A 19,659-nucleotide genomic window follows, 5' to 3' on the forward strand; every position below is an offset into this window, starting at 1 on the left:
CTTTTAGAGAACAGGCTGCTGCTTCTTATATAAGGGTTTGTTGTGAAGAGGTTAGTTTGAAAGTGGATCCCTTGCTTAATGCACTCCCAGAAAACATAAGAAACATGTCGAAGAACAGGGAACCGGAAAGATTATGTATGCATGTGTGACTTCCAACAACAAATAGTTTTATATTCATATTGACTTTACTTCCAAGAAGTAGGAGTGTGATTTAAAGTTTCTACAATGACTGGAGGTGTGTGTGTGTGTACCCAGAGTTGATTGCATTTCCAAAAAATATGGTTATTTAACATTTATGATTGAGGCTGGAATTATTTTCTTTCTATTTCAAATATTGCCATTCTCAGTGGACAAGCAGGACAAATAGTGTGTGATGTAATCCTACACTGCTGGCGCTGATATGTGCTGTCAGTGCTCAGAAAGGAGTGTTTCTAATTATGTGTAGGAGTTCCCTTGCACCAGTCCTGCATGAGTCTACTCAGTCTCTTTTCTGCTGCTACCATGACTGGACTTTGTGTGCTTTAACTGCCCACAGTGTTTTGCCTAGTTTGTTTTTTCAGCCATTTTTCTCTTAATCTTCCTAAGTTTTCAGTTTTGTTTGTTTATTTTCCTTTCGAGTCTCCTCCAAAAAGAATTTTTTTGTGTTACCAGCCATGTTGGTCAAACATCATTTAAGCCACAAAATGGCTACTGCAGATCTTAATAAAATTTGCCTTAGGTGCTTGGGAACTGTGCACGATACCTCGAACTGTGAGGCCTGTGATAGGCAACTCAAATTGTTTTATGAGACTTCTTCCCCAGAGGGGAAAACAGTCACATCTGTGAGTAGACCAGAGCCTCATAAAAAGAAACCAGAGTCTCCCAGATAGAGAAGTAAAAGCTCCTCTTATTCCTGTACCCATTGAGACAAGAAGGTGGCTCCTGCAAGGCATAAATCAGAGCATAAAACATTGCCACATATAAAGAAAACATTTATAGCCCAGAAGGCTTCAGAATAATTGACATCAACGTCCTCTGTGCCAACCCATTCTGCTTACCATACTGCCATTAACATTGGTGCCAAAAATATTGAAGCAGATTACTTCAATGGGGAAAAGGCATGTCCTGTCAGGTTTAGTACCTGAATCTGACATCTCTTTGGCAATTTTCTCTCTGGACAAAAATAGCCAAGCATTTGTTCAAAAGATGTGGCATGGTTTTATAAGGAGCTATATAAAGGAATTTGTTTTCAGAAAACTTTGCTCTGCTGAAACCTCTCTCATTTCACTAACTAACCCTGTTCTTCAGGGATTTGATAAAGATGAATCCTATATCCTGGTACTAATTGACTTAACAGCAGCCTTTGCACAGTAGACCACACCCTGCTATGCTACCAGCTGAGAAAAATTGGAATAGATGGAACTGTTATCAAATGATTCTCGTCCTTACTAGCAAACAGATCATTCCAAGTAAAATGGACAGTCACATATCTGACACCTTCTCAGTCCATACAGGTATTCCCCAGGGATCAGCACTCTCGGCTCCTTTATTCAACATTTACTTGCTGCTACTATGCGCATTACTAGCGGAACTAGGAATCAAATTCTTCCTTTAGGCAGTCATACAAGTCTACATCCCATTTGACAAATCATTTGAAAAAAAACTACCTCAACACTGTCAACATATACATTAAGGCAATACAACAAAGACTAACTCGGCTGAAATTAACACTAAACTAAAAAAAAACAAAAAACTCTGAAATTGTATGGTTGAGGAGAAATTCCCCAATAATCAAACCGCTAATCTTAGAGCTAGGAAACTTTAACATTATTCTCTCAGACCAGGTATAAGACCTAGGAATACAGGATACTCCAAGCTTCGAATATTACATCGACTGAAACTGTTACAATACAGGACTTCCACACTGTCCTAAAATTACTAATATTTTCCAAAATAGATTACTGCAATTCCCTATTACTAGGCCTACCCTCAGGACTCATAAAATCTTTACGACTACAACAAAACGCCTCAGCCAGACTGCTTCTAGGTACAAGGAAATTTGACCACATCACCCCCTCGCTGATAGCACTGCACTGGCATCCTGTACAATACAGAATTATCTATAAAGTATTGACTCTAATTTTTAATATCAGCAACATTAACCCAAGCCTATTAGGAGTGACTCTTCATCTATACACGCTACAGAGAGCCCTAAGATCGCAAGACAAAGGACTTCTAAAAATGCCTACAACATGGAGCACACACTTAACGCAAATAAGAGACTGCATGTTTTCCATAGCGGGCCCCAAGTTATGGAACTCTCTCCCAGAATCACTATGTCTGACAACAGAAGGAAAGAGTTTCAAATGGGAACTGAAAACATGGCTCTTTAGAAAAGCTTATAATCTAACATAAAGGCCAATAAATTGACCACGTCACAATCAGATCTTTAAACAATATTAGTAAGTTGAGTAAAAAGAATTGAATGATACAAAATGTAAAAGACTACATCATGAGTTTGGCACATATTACAATGAAATGAATTAACACCTTAATGCATACTTGATGATGATGTGTTGACCTAGAATTAGAATTCATAACTGTAAGAAACTAGATAAGGCACGAAACTAGATAATGCATGAATATTTATTATTATTATTATTATTATTATTATTTTTTTTTTTTTTTTTTAATTTTTATAGACCGAAGTTCTTGTAAGAACTACAAATCACTCCGGTTTACATAAAACGATGAACTGCCCAAGAGAGAAAGGGGCTTTACATGGAACCATAGAACAGTTGGAACAATATAACCAATGACAATTTAACATAGTAATAAATAAATATTATATATACAGTTAAACTATTTAACATAGAAATAATGACATATTAAGGCTACAATAGAAATACAATAAAATTGCGGTGAACTTTTGGATTCAGAGATTGTTGTACAGTTGCAAAGACATGATAATAAGACTTGGTGTGTTATTCATGATTTGGGGATAACTAGTATTTAGGAAGTCCTCCCGTCTAAGTAGCTTTGAGAGTTTGGGAAGGCTTGTTGGAAAAGCCAGGTCTTCAGTTTTTTTTTTTTTGAACTCTTGGTGGCTGGGTTCTAGTCTTAGATCTGGGGGGAGCGCGTTCCACTGGTGGGGGCCTGCTGAAGATAGTGCTCGTTTTCTCAACGATGATTTTACTTGTGGGGCCTGCAGTGTTCCTTTGTATGCGTTTCTAATTGGTCTAGAAAGATGTGTGCGGTTGAAGTTGAGAGCTTAACATGATCGGGGCTAGTTTGTATGTCGCTTTGTGGACGATTGTGAGTACCTTATAGAGTATCCTGCGTTTAATAGGATCTGTCCGCTGCGTTTGACACGGTATAGAGTATCCTGTGTTTAATAGGATCTGTCCGCTGCATTTGACACGGTAAAACACACCATACTTATAGACCAACTAGCTTGTTGACAATTTTCTCCATCAATTTGGCGACTGTGTATTAGCTGTTTGTATTAACCCAGAATATGAATGCTGACCTAAAATGGGAATGTTGACCCAGAAACCAAGCGATGAATTTGTAAACCATTATGATCTTATGTTGGAATGACAGTATCTAAAACATCTAAATAAATAAACATTTACCTGTCCTTGGAAGAATTTCTCAGCAAAATGTCCCTTCATCTCCAATTCTGCATTTTCAAAGATCACAAGAAGAGAAGGAAAGGCAACAATCTTTTTAGGCTAGATCTACTTCAATTCATATCCAAGATTCAGATTCTGAATCCTATGCTTCTGTTTCTGCTAATTTCCTTCCAGAACTTCAGGAAGACCTCTGAAACCATATCTGGAGATGGAAAGGAGCAATAGGCCCCCTCCCTTTCCTCCCACTGGAGGCACACTCTTATCCAGCTTCTATTCAAAAGATGGATGATTTGATCTCTCTTCCCATGAAGGAAGACCTAAAACAGTCAGAAGAATTTTCCAGAGTGCTTAAATATATCAAGACTCCAAAAGAGCCTTCTGCAGTTCCAGTACACAAAGTACTGAGACCTGCAGTTTAAGATGGGGGCTACTCACTTTTGGGCCGATACAATAAAGTCTGCGGAAGAGCAGGTGAACAGGCCACTCTCCTGTGCACGCGAGTCTGTATTTAAATGAGGCCCAGCGGTAAAAACAGGCAAAAGGAGGTGCTAGAGACACTAGCGCGTCCCTAGTGCCTCCTTTTGGACCGAAGTGGCGGCTGTCAGCAGGTTTGACAGCCGAAGCTCAACTTTGCCAGCGTCTGTTCTCGAGCCCGCTGACAGCCATGGAAACCGGGCGCCGGCAAAATTGAGCATCCGGTTTTCGACCCGACAGTCGCGGGCAGACTTAAAAAAAAAAAAAAAAAAACTTTTTTTTTTTTTTACCCTTCGGGACCTCCGACTTAATATCGCCATGATATTAAATTGGAGGGTGCACAGAAAAGCAGTTTTTACTGCTTTTCTGTGCACTTTCCCGGTGCCCGAAGAAATTAGCGCCTACCTTTGGGTAGGCGCTAATTTCTGAAAGCAAAATGTGCGGCTTGGCTGCACATTTTGTTTTCTGAATCGCGCGGGAATACCTAATAGGGCCATCAACATGCATGTTGAGGGCGCTATTAGGTTCGGGGAATTGGACACGTGTTTTCGGCCCCTTACTGAATAAGGGGTAACGCTAGTGCGTCGAAAACGCGCATCCAATGGCGGGTTAATAGTGCGCTCCGTTGCACCGTTTGTGTAATAACAGTAACAAGGAGGATTGACCAAGTATAAGCGACTGGCCAGGTCATGATAGGGCACAGCTGCATGATTCTTTATTTTTATATCAGAATACTTAAACAAGTATATAAAGCTCATAAATAAAATAATTCAAGAAACTAAAGATTTAACATCTAGTATTCTTTAAAAATTAGACCACAAATGCAAGAAAAATGGGTAGTTTGTCAGAGGCTAAATTTCTATAAGGTCTAGGCAGGTTACTTAACAGTGGTGACTATATTGTGCAGATTTGAAATCGAAGGACTGTTTAGTAGAGTTTTGACAGATAAAATATAGACAAATATGACAGATCAAAAATCACATATTTCACTCCTTTAAAGTTTTTAGTACACTTGCACAAATACTACAACAGAAAGGTAGTACTTAGCTGCAGCAACTTAGCCCTTAATGTATCAAAAACTTTTTTCTGAGTACTACAGGCAGCATCAGGAAACATTTTTATCTTAAAGTCTTTAAAAAAAAAAAAATTCTGATATTTAGAGAATTCCTTTTGGAACATTTTTATCTGCATCAAATGCTAACAATTAATAAAGTTGCAGCCCTTGGTATATGTGAAAACTTGGCAATAGTGGCTTGGAAACAATCAAAGAATAAGGAGACAGATTCTGGTTGTTTCCCGTTTGTGCAATCGATTTACAGTGGAGAATAAAGTAAAATGAACAAATGATACAGCTCACTTTAACTTCAGGTACACACACAGTCCTTAAACATAGCAGATTTTCTCATACAGTGGCTTCTTGCCTGCTGAAACTTTCTAGGCCCTAAGTTCTTAAACTCTGGTGAGGGGCTCCTCCCTTCACTCAGGATTTCCTGTGTGTTTATGTTTTAAGGAGGACCAAGTGAGACAGCTATGCCTGGTCCTTTAAGGTAGTCTGAGGGAGTGTTCTTTTTTACTCCTTCACATACCCTTCCCCTTAGCTCAGTATTGTCAGGATGAGTGTCTGCCTGTACTAGGGACACTTTTCTGGACAGGAAATCTGCATTGTTTTCCCTGCCTGCTCTATGTAGTTGAAGGGCTATAGAACCAGGAACCATCTCATTACCCTCGCATTGGACTCCTTGATTCTAATTTTCCATAAGCGTGGTGGTTGTCCATTATGAGTGTGAACTGCTATCCCAGCAGGAAATAGTGCAAGGTCTCCAAGGCCCACTTGACTGCCAAGGCCGCCGCCTCAACTGTTGAATAACATCTCTCATGCGGCATCAGCTTCAAGCTAATGTAAAAGCCACAGGATGTACTAGACTATCCTTCTCCTGGACTTTCTGCTCCCAATCCTACTTCTGAAGCATCAGTCTGCACCATGGAGGGTTTGGTGAATTCTAGACTTATCAGAACTGGTTTAGAGCATATCACCTCTATCAGAGCCCGGAAGGCCTTCTCTGCTTCAGCTGACCACTGAACCTTCTCTGGTACTTTCTTCAACAGCAGCCTTGTGAAAGGCTCCACCTTCTCCTAGTAATTGGGGATAAACCTTCTGTAATACCCCATAAGACCTAGGAATGCTCTCACTTTGACTTTTGTTTATGGGATCAGCACCCTGGTGATTGCCTCGATCTTCCTGGTCTGTGGATGGACCTTGCCCTTCCTCAAGGTGTAACCAAGTTACTAGTCTTCTTGCCCTCCCAGCAAACACTTCTTGGGGTTAGCCATTAGTCCTGCTTTCCCTAGACTGGTTAGCATGGCCTGGAGTTGGCTTAGTTGTGTCTTCCAATCTGGGCTGTACACAACGATGTCGTCCAAGTAGGCAGCTCTTTACCTATGATGTGGGCGGAGCAGGTGGTCAACCATGCATTGAAATGTTTCAGGGGTGCCATGGAGTCCAAACAGGACCCTAGCATTGAGACCGCAGTCTTCTCCTTTGCCACTGACTTGAGAGGTACCTGCCAATTACCTTTTTTAAGGTCCAAGGTAGAGATATGAACTAGGCTGATCCCAGATGCTCAATTAGTTCGTCCACTCCTGGCATCGGGTACTCGTTGACCTTTTTAAAGTCAATATAGGACCATATGTTCCCATCTAGTTTTGACACTAACACTATAGGTGAAGAACAATCACTGTTAGACTCTTCTATAACACCGAGCTGGAGCATCTCCTTTACTTTGGTCTCAATGATGCTTCACCTGGCTTCTGGAATCCGATAAGGTTGTTGACATACCACAACTCTAGGAGGCAAAATGTCATATTGCACCAGGTGGGTATGACTGGGAAGTTCAAGAAAAATCTTTGTTTTGCTGTACCAGCTGCCTTAAGTCAGCTGACCTCACAGTAGACAGCTGCTCTCTGAAAGGAACTTTGGCTTTGTCCACTTCAGGTCTGACCTCTCCTCCTTGTACCACTCTGCACTGCTGAATAATCCACTTTTTCAGGAAACTGACATGGTAGATTTGTTTTCTTTATCTGGCTGGGCTATTTGGTAATTCACGGGTCCTGTTTTCTTCAAAACTTCATAGTGTCCTTGCCAATGGGCTAACAACATGCTTTCCTAAGATGGGAGGATGACAAGGACATGGTCCCCCAGTTGGAATCTTTGGACCATGGGGCAATTGGGAACTCTAGCCTTTTCTAGACGCCACAGCCTTTTTTAGGTGATAGTGCATTCGGAGAATGTAGTCCATGAGGTTCTGCTCGGTGTTCTCTTAGTCTTCCCAAGTCTTGCTAGCTATGTCCAAGACTCCTCTCACTCCTCCCATACAATAACTAAACCCATCTAATTCTGTGGTACTTCACGGATTACGAACAGCATGTAGGGTCTTTTCCTCCCCCTCGTGACCCCCTTAGAAAGTGGCTGTGTGCTAGCTGCATGACCTTTTGACAATATGGTTTGGGAATTGGGCATTGTTCTATCAATTCCTCCTCCTGACTTCCCTTTGTGACTCAGTAAAGTAGATCCCCTTTCATTAGAAAATGAGAACTAGGGTCTGTAAGCTGCATTCCGGAGACTTCCTTTTTATACACCTTCTATATATGCTCCTGGACCACTTAAAGAGCTCATCCTCCCTCTGGGCCCACCTGAAGCTCCCCGAGTCATCCCCCCGTTCCCACTCAAAAGGGCCAGGTAAGGCATTCTGAGTGAGTTGCTGTTTGACTCCAATTCTGTTCCCTCAGCTGACTCTAAGATGCCTTCGGGACTTAGGAGTCTGAGTATTTGATATATATCTGTATCCTCCAAAGTAAAGAGTTCTGGAAAGTACTATTCTTCAGTGTTCTGATTAGGCAAGCCCATTGTGAGCTCGTTCCATAGGTTCTTGAAGTTCGGACAGTCCCGGCCAATCATCATTGGGTATGGTAGCCAAGGAAGAAATCCCACCTCAATTTGGTCCTGGCTGGTTGTACCTGGCTTGTTTGATACTGCCATTGGTACCCATAGATTCATGCCAGGGTCACTACTCTGTCATAGCCACTTTGGACTCGCTTTAGTAACTCTTTTCGAGCAACCGTTTTCACATTCTGAGGCCACCAGTGCTTGGGTTGGAACACCATCTAGCTCAATAATAAAATTAGAGACTCCCTGGCTGGGGACATACATGAAATTACAAAAGTGTGGGACCATGGGATAATGTCCATGGGTTCATCTTCGCTGCGGGGACAGTACCTGGCAAAATGGCCCCTTTCTCCACAGCCGATACATGGCCACTTCGGCGCCTTTTCCAGTGTAAGGTTTTGGTATTGGCAGACCCACTGTTGTATAGGCCATTCTAGGCTGTCCAGGAACTGTTCCAGCAGAACCGTTCTGGCTACCTCCTTCCTGGTCTTCCCTTCCAGGTACAACAACTTCCAAGCAAGATTCTTTATTCTGTGGAAGAGGTTCCAGGGTTTTCATTAGCCTGAAGAACTCTTCGCTGAAATCGCTATCAGAGGCTTCTGGGTGAGTCCCGCTCTCACTTGGTTGGTGGCCTTGACTTCCTGGTATGTGGCCCTCCCTTCCAGACTGACTATTTATTTGGAAGGCATCTTGACTACTCCTGGTAAGTAGATTCGCCAGATAGGTAGCCAACTTGTCCTTTAGCCAGCCTGCCAGTCAGGCTGTGCATTTATAGTTTTTTAGGAAACCATCGGAGTCGTGCTGGTGTCATCTTAAGTATTGACAGTGACACGGGAGCTGGACTAGTTACTGTGGTTTGCACAGCCTGTGCTATCTGTATTATCACCGTATGCTGCTGTCACCTGCTCTTGCAGTGCCTGCTGCTAATTAATCTGTGTGCTGCGGCAGTCAAAAAAGCAAACAGAATGTTGGGAATTATTAGAAAGGGAATGGTGAATAAAACGAAAAATGTCATAATGCCTCTGTATCGCTCCATGGTGAGACCGCATCTTGAATACTGTGTACAATTCTGGTCGCCGCATCTCAAAGATATAATTGCGATGGAGAAGGTACAGAGAAGGGCTACGAAATAAGGGGGAATGGAACAGCTCCCCTATGAGGAAAGACTAAAGAGGTTAGGACTTTTCAGCTTGGAGAAGAGACGGCTGAGGGGGGATATGATAGAGGTGTTTAAAATCATGAGAGGTCTAGAACGGGTAGATGTGAATCGGTTATTTACTCTTTCAGATAATAGAAAGACTAGTGGGCACTCCATGAAGTTAGCATGGGGGACATTTAAAACTAATCGGAGAAAGTTCTTTTTTACTCAATGCACAATTAAACTCTGGTAAGTATAGCTGTGTTTAAAAAAGGATTGGATAAGTTCTTAGAGGAGAAGTCCAATCCTGCTATTAATTAAGTTGACTTAGAAAATAGCTACTGCTATTACTAGCAACGGTAACATGGAATAGACTTAGTTTTTGGGTACTTGCCAGGTTCTTATGACCTGGATTGGCCACTGTTGGAAACAGGATGCTGGGCCTGATGGACCCTTGGTCTGACCCAGTATGGCATGTTCTTATGTTCTTATGGGTTTGTAGGGCATTCTGCAGTTGGTGCTGCCCTCTAGCAAGGACCTGGATTACTTGCTCCATCTCCACTTCTTTCCAAGCTGCTTCCCAACTTCGTAACTCTCCAGGGAAAGGCGAGCAGAACAGAACAAAAATCGTGCAGGCCTATGCTGCCCTTACTCACTGTTTGACCCCTGACTACATAGGCAGGGTTCGCCCCCTTGGCCTATTGCGCGAAGGGTGGGTGAGTGAAATTGGAAGGACTTGGGAAAAGAGGGGGGGGGGGGAAAACCTCTGCAACTTTTTTTTCTTTTGTTGCTGCGGCTATGGGCTCTTGGCTGTGCTTCTTCCTTAGGCAAGATATCCCACTGCTGGCTAGCATATGTGATAACTTGGCAATAGTGGCTTGGAAATAGCCAGAAAGAATAAGGAGGCAAACTCCGGCTGTTTCCCATCTATATAATTTATTTACAGTGGAGAATGAAGAATAAAGTAAAATGAACATGTTGCAGTTCACCTTAACTTCAGGTAAACATGTGATCTTTAAACATTGAAAGTTTTCTCATACAGTGGCTTTTGCCTATTCCCCAGGGTTAACTCTAAACCTTCCAAGCCCTGAGTTCTTACTCTTTTGAGGGGCTCCTCCCTTCACCCAGTGGGTTTGTATTTTAAGGAGGGACTGGGTGAGACAGCTGTGCCGTGTCCTTTAAAGTAGTCTAAGGGAGTTTTCTGTATACTCCCTCACAGTACAACAGATTCTGACCTTTCTAAAATGAGAGATATATCTAAACTATCAAAGGATAATAAAGACTGGTCCGCACTGATGCATCTTTTACCCTGGGATAGATAATATATTTTAGTGATTGTTGGAAACTACATAGGAGGAACATTTAAAATATCCAGGACACATTTTTTGAACATGTCCTAAGGTGAAACAACTCTATCCTTTGAAAAATGAATCAAACGAAGGTTCCTACATCTAATATTTTCCAAAGTTTCAGATTTAATATGTAAACTGATATCTTTAATCAGTGCCTCTTTATTAACTTTCAGCTGTTTAGCTTGACCTTCCCATGTGTCCACCTTCTGTCCCTGTTCAGAAATCTGAGTCGTTATTTCACTGAATTCCATCAATACTTTCTGAAATTGATCTGATAGCTGATTTAATTGATTAGATAAGGAAAGCTACATTGCAAGAATTGCTCTCCTCAAAGTCAGAAAATTGTTTCTGAGTGTTTTAAAGCACTTTCATGAGACCCATGTAAACTTGAGTAGAGAATTCTCTAGTCTTAGTTGAAGCAAAATAATCTGCCTCTTGCTGCAGTCTTGAAGAGTCCATTGGCTCTGCTGTGCTTCCACCGGCTCCCTGTGCCATGAGGTCCACCTCTGATCTTACTCCCTCCACTGTTGCAGCCCAAAAAGCGTCGTCATCCTGCGTCCATGGCAAAAGGGCAACATGTATAATAACTTTGATTCTTCTTCCAGGGCATCTGCAATTGCTATAGCTACTAGTATATTAAACTGGCTTAAAGCTTCTAGCCTAAGAGAAGATGTTTATAACAAACTGGCAAATACTCCTTGTACAGGAGACAATTCCTTTAGAGATAAGGTGACAAAGAAAGTAAACATAAGGGAATAGTATGTGACACGTCAGATTAGACAGCTGCAGCAGATCCTGCAGCTTCATAAAGGAAGTATCAGCCCTACAAGAAGCAGTACTGTTATGCCTTACCAACTCTACCAGCCTCAACAGTAATAACAGGCTCAATCTAGGCCACATTCTAGGGACATGGCTCAGACCAGGTCAGGGGAGCAGTCAACCCAAAAATAGACCCTGAGTTTTTTTTATTACAATTGTCTTCCAGTGGGGGGAAGACTTCAGTTCTTTAACTACCAGTGGTCCTTCTTCCCCACTGACCAGTGGGTTCTCAGCATCATCCAGAATGGTTACAGATTGAACTTAAAAACTTCTACCTACAGCTTCCTACTGGTTGTATCATGTTCCCAATAAGTAGTCATATGTATAACACAAGCACTGACGTCTGTCTTATCTTCTCAATCAATAAAATCAGTTCCTTTACGAGAGAGAAACAAGGGATTTTGCTTAAGCTACTTGCTTATCCTTAAAAGGTCAGATGAACTTTGCCCTAGTCTGGATCAAAGAGAACTGAACAAATTTCTCAAACCAGAAAAGTTCAGGATGTACTTGCTAGTGACCTTCCTTCCAACACTACAGGACTCAACGATTGGTATATGCACATTTCTCTTCATCCAGACCAAAGAAAATATATTAGATTCACTATAGGAAGCAATTGTTACCTGTACAAAGTCCCTTGTTCCCCCCCCCCCCCCCACACACACCCTTTTTTTGGATTCTCAGCAGCTCCAAGAGTTTTCATGAAATGCCTAGTCACAAAGTGAAGTTTTGGTATTTCTGTGGTTAGATGATTGGCCAATATTAAGCAAGTCCTTGGAAGCCAACATTTTGATGGCTCTTTCAGTTCACACTCCTCTCTCATTAGGACTTGTCCTCAACTATGACAAATCCCATGTTTTACTTAAATTTCATAAGAGCACAGCTGGATATCAAGGTGAGGAAAGCCTGCCTTCCGGCTCAGAGGAAGTCCAAACTACTTTTACTAATAGGTTCACTTCTCAGGCTGAGTTCACTATCAGCAAGAAAATTAATGGAACTTCTTGGTCATGTGGTAGCTACAGTTAATGCCACTCCATTTGCTCACCTACATGTGAGAATATCTGTGGCATCTAAAACATTACTGGAATCGTATGCTTAATCTTTGTCTCATAGAATATCTTTCATGCATTCTCTTGCCATACTCTGGGGTACATTTTAAAAAACAGCGCGCGTAGCCGCAGAGCCCTGTAGCGGTGCGTATCTTATAAACTCCGGGGTCGGAGCGGCCTCGGAGGGAACTTTCCTTCCGCCTCCCCCCACCTTCCCCTCCCTTCCCCTACCTAACCCACCCCCCCTACCTCTATCGCACAAGTTATGCCTGCTAGAGGCAGGCGTAAACTTTGCACGCGCCGGGCAGGCTGCCGCGCGCCATATTCCGGTCCGGAGGTCGCGGCCACGCCGCCCCGGATGATGTGCCGACCGCGTCACGCCCCCGACACGCCCACCCCAAGAAAGCCCCGGAACTTACGTGCGACCTGGGGCTCGGCGCGTGCAGGGCCGTTTTAGAAGGGTTACACGCGTACCTTATGCGTGTAACCCTTTTAAAATCTGGCCCACAACGTTTGAGGAATGTCACCCATCCAATCTTCTGGGTCATTCTTTCTAACTACCCCAAGTTCAACTACAGACATGTCCATTCACGCATCGGTGTCTCACTTTGGTTGTCTATGTTCTCAGGGGATGTAGTCCAAAAAGGAATAAAATAATATTGTGGCAATGTATTACATAAACCAGGAGAAATGTGTTCTCGAGCACTGTCTGGCAGCCTTTAGAATATGGAATTGGTCAATAGTGAGAAAGATACATCTCTACACCATGCACATACCAGGAAAATACAACCTACTAGAAAATTATTTGAGCCATCACATACAGCCTCGCGAATGGTCCCACAACAGCAGCACTTTTCAAGCCATTTTCCAACATTGGGGAGTTTTTCAAGTGGATTTCTTTGTGACCTTATTCAACCAGAAACTCCCGACATACTGCTCCAAATGACCTTAGCCCACGGACTTGGAATCAGACATGCTGGAAATTTCTTGGGTGAAAGGCCTAATGTATGTTTTTCCCTCTGTTCCACTAATCGCCAAGACAATTCTGAAGCTAAGAGAAGACTAAGAATGATCTTGATTAGCCCCTTTCTGCTACACCAAGTTTGGTTTCCTTGGCTCTAAAGATTGAAAGTAGCACAAGCTAATCACTTACCAATCTTTCTGTATCTTCTGATGCAATTTACAGAACTCATCTTCACCCTAACCTTTGCTGTCTAGTGCTAACAGATTGGATGTTGAATGTTAGAAACTATGCCACCTTCATCAAAAATTATAATGGGTTTACTAGCACAAGAAAGCCATTCACACAACATTATGGTTTCAAGTGAGAAAGATTTTTGGTCTGGTGTAAAACCCAAGACAAAGATCCATTTATAATTGACCATCCCCCTTTTATTTTACTGCACTTCCTTCCTCAAATACATAAATCTTTCTGACTCTTGCATGAAAAAAAAAATCAACTAAGTTTCATTTAAATGCTATTGCAGCTTATCACCCCTTCAAGGTTTTCCAATATCACAGCTACCAATAATAATGAAAGGCCTCTTCCATCTGTATCCACCTAGGAAGGATCCTCTAATGCAATGGGAACTTAACTTGGTCTTGTGAAGATGAATGAACCCTCCATTCAAACCTATGGCAATGAATGTTTTTAAATATCTTTCATGGATTTTTTTTCATTGCTTTACATCAGCTTGAAGAGTAATTGAACTCCCAATATTAGTAGTTGACATTTCTTTTACTCGGATATTCAAGAACAAGGTAGTGCTGAGAATTCACCCAAAGTTAATGCCTACGGTTGTTTTGCCATTCCATTTGAAGCAATCTAAAGTCCTTCAAATGTTCTTCCCTAAATATCATGCTAACAAAGTAGAATTCATGCATCATACATTGGACTGTAAAGAACTGTTCTCTCTTATTTACAGGCCGATACAGTAGAGCGCGGCCGCGGTTACCCTGCTTCTAACCCGCTTTGTACCCACAATTTGGCCGCGTAAGTCCAACCCGCGATTCACTATCCCTTTTAACCCATCCTTACCGCTTCTTGAAATCAACGGGTAACCCTTTCCGCCCACGGCATGTATATGATATGTAAACGATCGGATTAGCTATTCCCTCCGATCCAGTAACGTGAGCCCCGATTAACACCTTTTTAACCTGCAGTTTTGCCGTGTGTTTAACCTGCTAATTTACCGCCTTTCCTTACCCCTGCGTTAGTGTGGAGCGTCAGGCAAGACCCAGCAGAGAGAGACTAAATTTCATGGGCAAACTTTCCTGTGAGGCTTCAGCAGCCCGGGGCGGATATGGCGCTCCCCATGCGAGGCGGCTTCCAGCAGCCCCCGCCGGCGAAGGTGCATGAGCGCATGCAAATGATTGCTTCACTGCCTGACCCCCTCACTCCCCGGGACAAGACCTTTAGAGGAGCCAGGATTGGGCAAGCTTTCCCCCAGCCCCCGCTCACCTGCCCTGGTCGCGTCCATGGGTGCCGGTCTCCTGTGTGGGCGCGCTGACAGCTCCGGAGCAGCCCCAGTCCTCTCTCCCCTCCTCCGGGGGGCAGCCGGCGGTGAGAGCGGCTTCAGCAGCCCGGGGCGGATCGGGCGCTCCCCATGCGAGGCGGCTTCCAACTGCCCTCGCCGGCGAAGGTGCATGAGCACACGCCGTGACCTGAGGTCACGGCTTGTGCTCATGGCAGCGAAGGTGCATGAACGCACGCCGTGACCTGAGCGCCCGGCTGGACGTCCGAGGTCACGGCGGGCGTTCATGCACCTTCGCCGGCGGGGGCTGCTGGAAGCCGCGCCTCATATGGGGGAGCGCCTGATCCGCCCCGGGCTGCTGCTGAAGCCGCTCGGGAGGAGGGGAGAGAGGATTGGGGCTGCTCCGGAGCTGCCAGCACGCCCGCACGGGAGACCGGCACCCATGGACGCGACCAGGGCAGGTGAGCGGGGACTGGGGGAAAGTTTGCCCAATCCTGGCTCCTCTAAAGGTCTTGTCCAGGGGGGTGAGGGGGTCAGGCAGTGAAGCAATCATTTGCACAGGACAACAAAACAAACTGCACCAGCCCTTCTCCTGTGTCCACTTCCTGGTACCTGTCATTTGAAATGACAGGTACCAGCGCACCCAGGATACTGTATAGGCGCTGTATAGCACTCTATACAGTAAAATGGATTGCGCTTCATGGACGCACTTTGGATGCGGCTTGCATTTGCATGTGATCCGAACTGTGCGAGCGGCAAACGAGGGTGCGCCCGGCACTACCGCACTCTTTCTTCCGCGTCCTTACTGTATCGGCCTGTTAGAGAGGTCAAAACCTCTCAGGAAGACTTCTCAATTATTCATTTCTTCTGATCCAAACAGATAAGGTTATCCTCTAGAAAAGCAGACCTTCATTCTTGGCTGGCTGACTGCATGTTAGAAGGGATGCAGGGTTAGACCTGTCTAGAAAGAGAAAAAAACTCATCAGATTTGAACTGTAGCTTCTGTGGCTCTTCTTTGATCAGTGTGTCTACAAACTATCTATAAAGGAGCAACTTGGTCCAGCGTTCACACTTTTATCAAACAATATTGTCTAGAACAGGATAGTGCCTTTGGTCAAGCAGTTCTCAAAACCCTTTACAGTTAATGGCTTCAACTCCCCCACTATCCTCTTGTTTTCCGAATTGTATATTCCTCCTAAATGAAAACAAGAGAAAATGCTTTTATGCAACCCTCAGCTTGGGTGTTCCAACTCGTGTGGTTGCATTTTGTCATGCTTGTCATGGACAAAGCAAAGTGTCTCATCTCTAACAGGTGTTCTCCATAGACAATAGGACAAATCGCTCACACAGTCATGTCCTTAATCCCTAAAAGATGAAGCTCTGCTAGTAAAAGACTGAGGGAGACTCACATGGTAACTCCCACACAGGCTCAGACTTTTTCGGAGCTCTGAGAGACTATGTCCATACCAGTGCTGAAAAATAACATCACCTACTTATGTGGCTGATTCATCCTGCGCATGGAGAGTATCTGTTACAAATGAGCAACTTTGTCTTCCTCTTGCTAGCAAAAACACCCATTTATCAACTACACCTATTACTTTGTAATGTATAATCTTGGTCTTCTATATAATTAGGTACTGTTGAAGTATGCACCATGGTTGTGAACTTACCATCTTTAATCTGACTTTATTTTCAGCAGAGGGTCCTCCAATTCAGCATCAAAGAATGAGGATTATAAGGAGTCCTTTATCTACCAGGATCATTACCCTTTATCTGATGGAGAATGGTTCCCCTTGGCCAGGTACCATAGATGTCATTAAAGCATTTTCTTCTTCTGGGTGGTTTGATTTAGGATGTGGGTGTGCTTGGTTTTATTGGAGATTATCTTACACTTTAACTATAAGCACTTATGTATAGGACATATATATGATGAGCTGTAATTATAATATATGTAATGACTGACAATAAAACCATATGGAAAAACTAGCACATATCCAAAAATTAGTGGCCAATACAGCAGGAGATCATACTGCATTCCCTTCAGTGTTTGAACCACTTAACTTCTCCTTCTGTATCAACAGGATGCATGTACAACTGCTACTGTAAGTAAGGGAAGGTATTGCTAATGCATAAAAAACAAGTCTTAAATTTTAGAAAAGTTACATTTTTATAAAGATAAATGAAAATGTTGACGTTTTGTGGCCATGTCAGTTTGCCACAGGAGGATGTGGCTACATATTGTATTCTAAGTTTGGATCACTTCATTTAAATAAAATGTTTGTTTTTGGGGAAATCAAATTTTATGTCCCACACTGATCAAAATTCAGTTAGTATACATAAACTTGTCATTTGTAAGATTTGCAGATTTTATCAATCTTGCCAGCTTTCTCCCTAAGACTATAAGAAGTTGCCATACTGGGTCATATCAAGGGTCCATCAAGCCAAGCATCCTGTTTCCAACAGTGGCCAATCCAGGTTACAGTCACCTGGCAAGTACGCAAACATTAATTCTAATGCCAGTAATAGCAATGGCTATTCCCTAAGTCAGCTTGATTAATAGCAGTTTATGGACTTCACCTCCAGGAACTTATCCAAACCTTTTTTAAACCCAGCTACACTAATTTCTCTAACCATATCCTCCTTCAATGAATTCCAGAGCTTAAATTGTGCATTGAGTTTATAAGAATTTTCTTTGGTTTGTTTTAAATGTGCTACTTGCTAACTTCATAGAATGCTCCCTAGTCCTGTTATCTGAAAGAGTAAATAACATATTCACATTTACCTGTTCTAGTCCTCTCCTGATTTTATAGACCTCTATCATATTCCCCTCAGCTGTTTCTTCTCCAAGCTAAACAGCCCTAATCTCTTTAGCCTTTCCTCATAAGGGAGCTGTTCCATCCTCCTTATTATTTTGGTCTCCCTTTTCCAGTCCAATTATAAATTTTTTGAGATACAGCGATCAGAATTGCAAACAGTACTCAAGGTGCGGTCTCACAATGAAACAATACAGAAGCAGTATGATATTGTTTGATTCACCATTCCCTTCCAATAATTCCTAACATTGTTTGCTTTTTTGATAGCCACAGCATACTGAGCTATTTCAGTGTGTTATCCACTATGACGCCTGGATCTTTTTCCTGGGTGGTAACTCCTAATATGGAACCTAACGTAGTGTAACTACTGCATGGGGTTTTTTTCCCCTGTATGTCACCTTGCACTTGTCCACATTTAAATTTCATTTGTCATTTGGACACCCAATCTTCCAGTCTTGCAAGGTCCTCCTGCAATTAATCGCAATCTGCATGTGATTTAACTAATCAGAATCATTTTGTCATCTGCAGATTTGATCACCTCACTTATCCCTTTCCAGAACATTTATAAATATATTTAAAAACACTGGTCCAAGTATAGATCCCTGAGACACTCCACTGTTTACCTATTTCCCCTGAGAAAACTGATCATTTAATCCTACTGTTTCCTGTCTTTTAACCAGTTTGCAATCCATGAAAGGATGTCACCTCCTAACCCATGATTTTTTAGTTTTCTTAGAAGCCTCTCATGAGGCACTTGGTCAAACGCCTTCTGACAATCCAAATACACATCATCTATTGGTTCACCTTTATCCGTATATCTAGTAACCCCTTAAAAAAAATGTAGCAGATTTATGAGATGACTTCCCTTGGGTAAATCCATGCTGGCTGTGTTCCATGAAACTGTCTATTTGTCATGTGATTTTGTTCTTTAGAATAGTTTCCATTATTTTTCCTGGCACTGAAGTCAGGCTCACCGGTCTGTAGTTTCTTGGATCAACCCATAAGCCCTTTTTAAATATCGTGGTTACTTTGGCTACTTCCAGTCTTCAGGTGCAATGGATGATTTTAATGATAGGTTACAAATTTTTACTAATAGATCTGAAATTTCATTTTTTAGTTTTCAGCACCCTGGGGTGTATACCATCCAGTCCGGGTGATTTGGGTCTCTTCAGTTTGGCAATCTGGCCTACTACATCTTCCAGGTTCACTTCAATCATCACCCTTGAAAATTGTCCCCGGAATAGGTATCTCCCTATCATCTTCCTTAGTAAGCACTAAAACAAAGAATTAATTTTCCTAGCGTGTAGCTAGATGGTCTCAGGACTAATGGTTATTGGGCTCTTCTGCTAGCAGATGGGAGACGGAGTCAGATTTCAAAGCTGACGTCATTCTAGATATACCCCTGTAGTAACCTCAGCTCTTCAGTATCTCTCATTCTCCTAGCAGATGCGGACACTATCCCACACACTAGAATAGTGTTAAGCATTAGAGTAAAGAAGAAACAATTTACCTTAAGGAAGATCGAGCCCCGCTCTCCTGTGGTGATACCTAAGGGTTCCTCCCCCAGTCGAGAATTCCTGAGGTTGATCTCAGATATCCCTCAGAGGTGTGCCTTGGTCCAGTAGCCGGTTCCCGACGTGGACTTAACCCTCCAGTGTGGCTGAAAGGCAGCGGGTGCAGAAACCAGCGCGGCAGTGAAGGTAATTCTCTTTCCCCCCGCAGCTGGAGACCGTCCAGCACATGATTGGTAAGTGCCGAGACCAGGTAAGAAAAAATCTTTAAATTCAGGTTTCCGGTCTCCACAGCTCTGATTGCTGTACCGAATCCGTCCCGGCGAGGTTAGAAGGGAGCACCGATCGGGTTGAGCAGCCTTGGTTAGACTAGGCCCCGATCCGGTGCAAGGGTCCACACATGTGGAGACCCTCGGGGGTCGTTGGCACCATCTTCTCTTCTCGCCGGCAGTACGCACGGGGCAGGCCGGGCGGC

General features: G+C 43.1%; 1 protein-coding gene across 8 annotated transcripts in view; it reads left to right on the forward strand.

The window, feature by feature from the left end:
- LPIN2 (lipin 2) overlaps window positions 1-19,659 on the forward strand; it is a 397,530-nt gene that overhangs the window by 134,773 nt on the left and 243,098 nt on the right. For 7 of the 8 annotated variants that reach the window (XM_029591076.1, XM_029591075.1, XM_029591073.1 and 4 more), the window contains one exon: window positions 16,557-16,661. In XM_029591076.1, the coding sequence (XP_029446936.1) occupies window positions 16,557-16,661 (105 nt within the window). The remainder of the gene's footprint in view (window positions 1-16,556; window positions 16,662-19,659) is intronic. The other variant, XM_029591074.1, reaches the window with a different exon arrangement.

Source organism: Rhinatrema bivittatum, chromosome 2 (genome assembly GCF_901001135.1).
Source record: "Rhinatrema bivittatum chromosome 2, aRhiBiv1.1, whole genome shotgun sequence".
NCBI classification, from domain to species: domain Eukaryota; kingdom Metazoa; phylum Chordata; class Amphibia; order Gymnophiona; family Rhinatrematidae; genus Rhinatrema; species Rhinatrema bivittatum.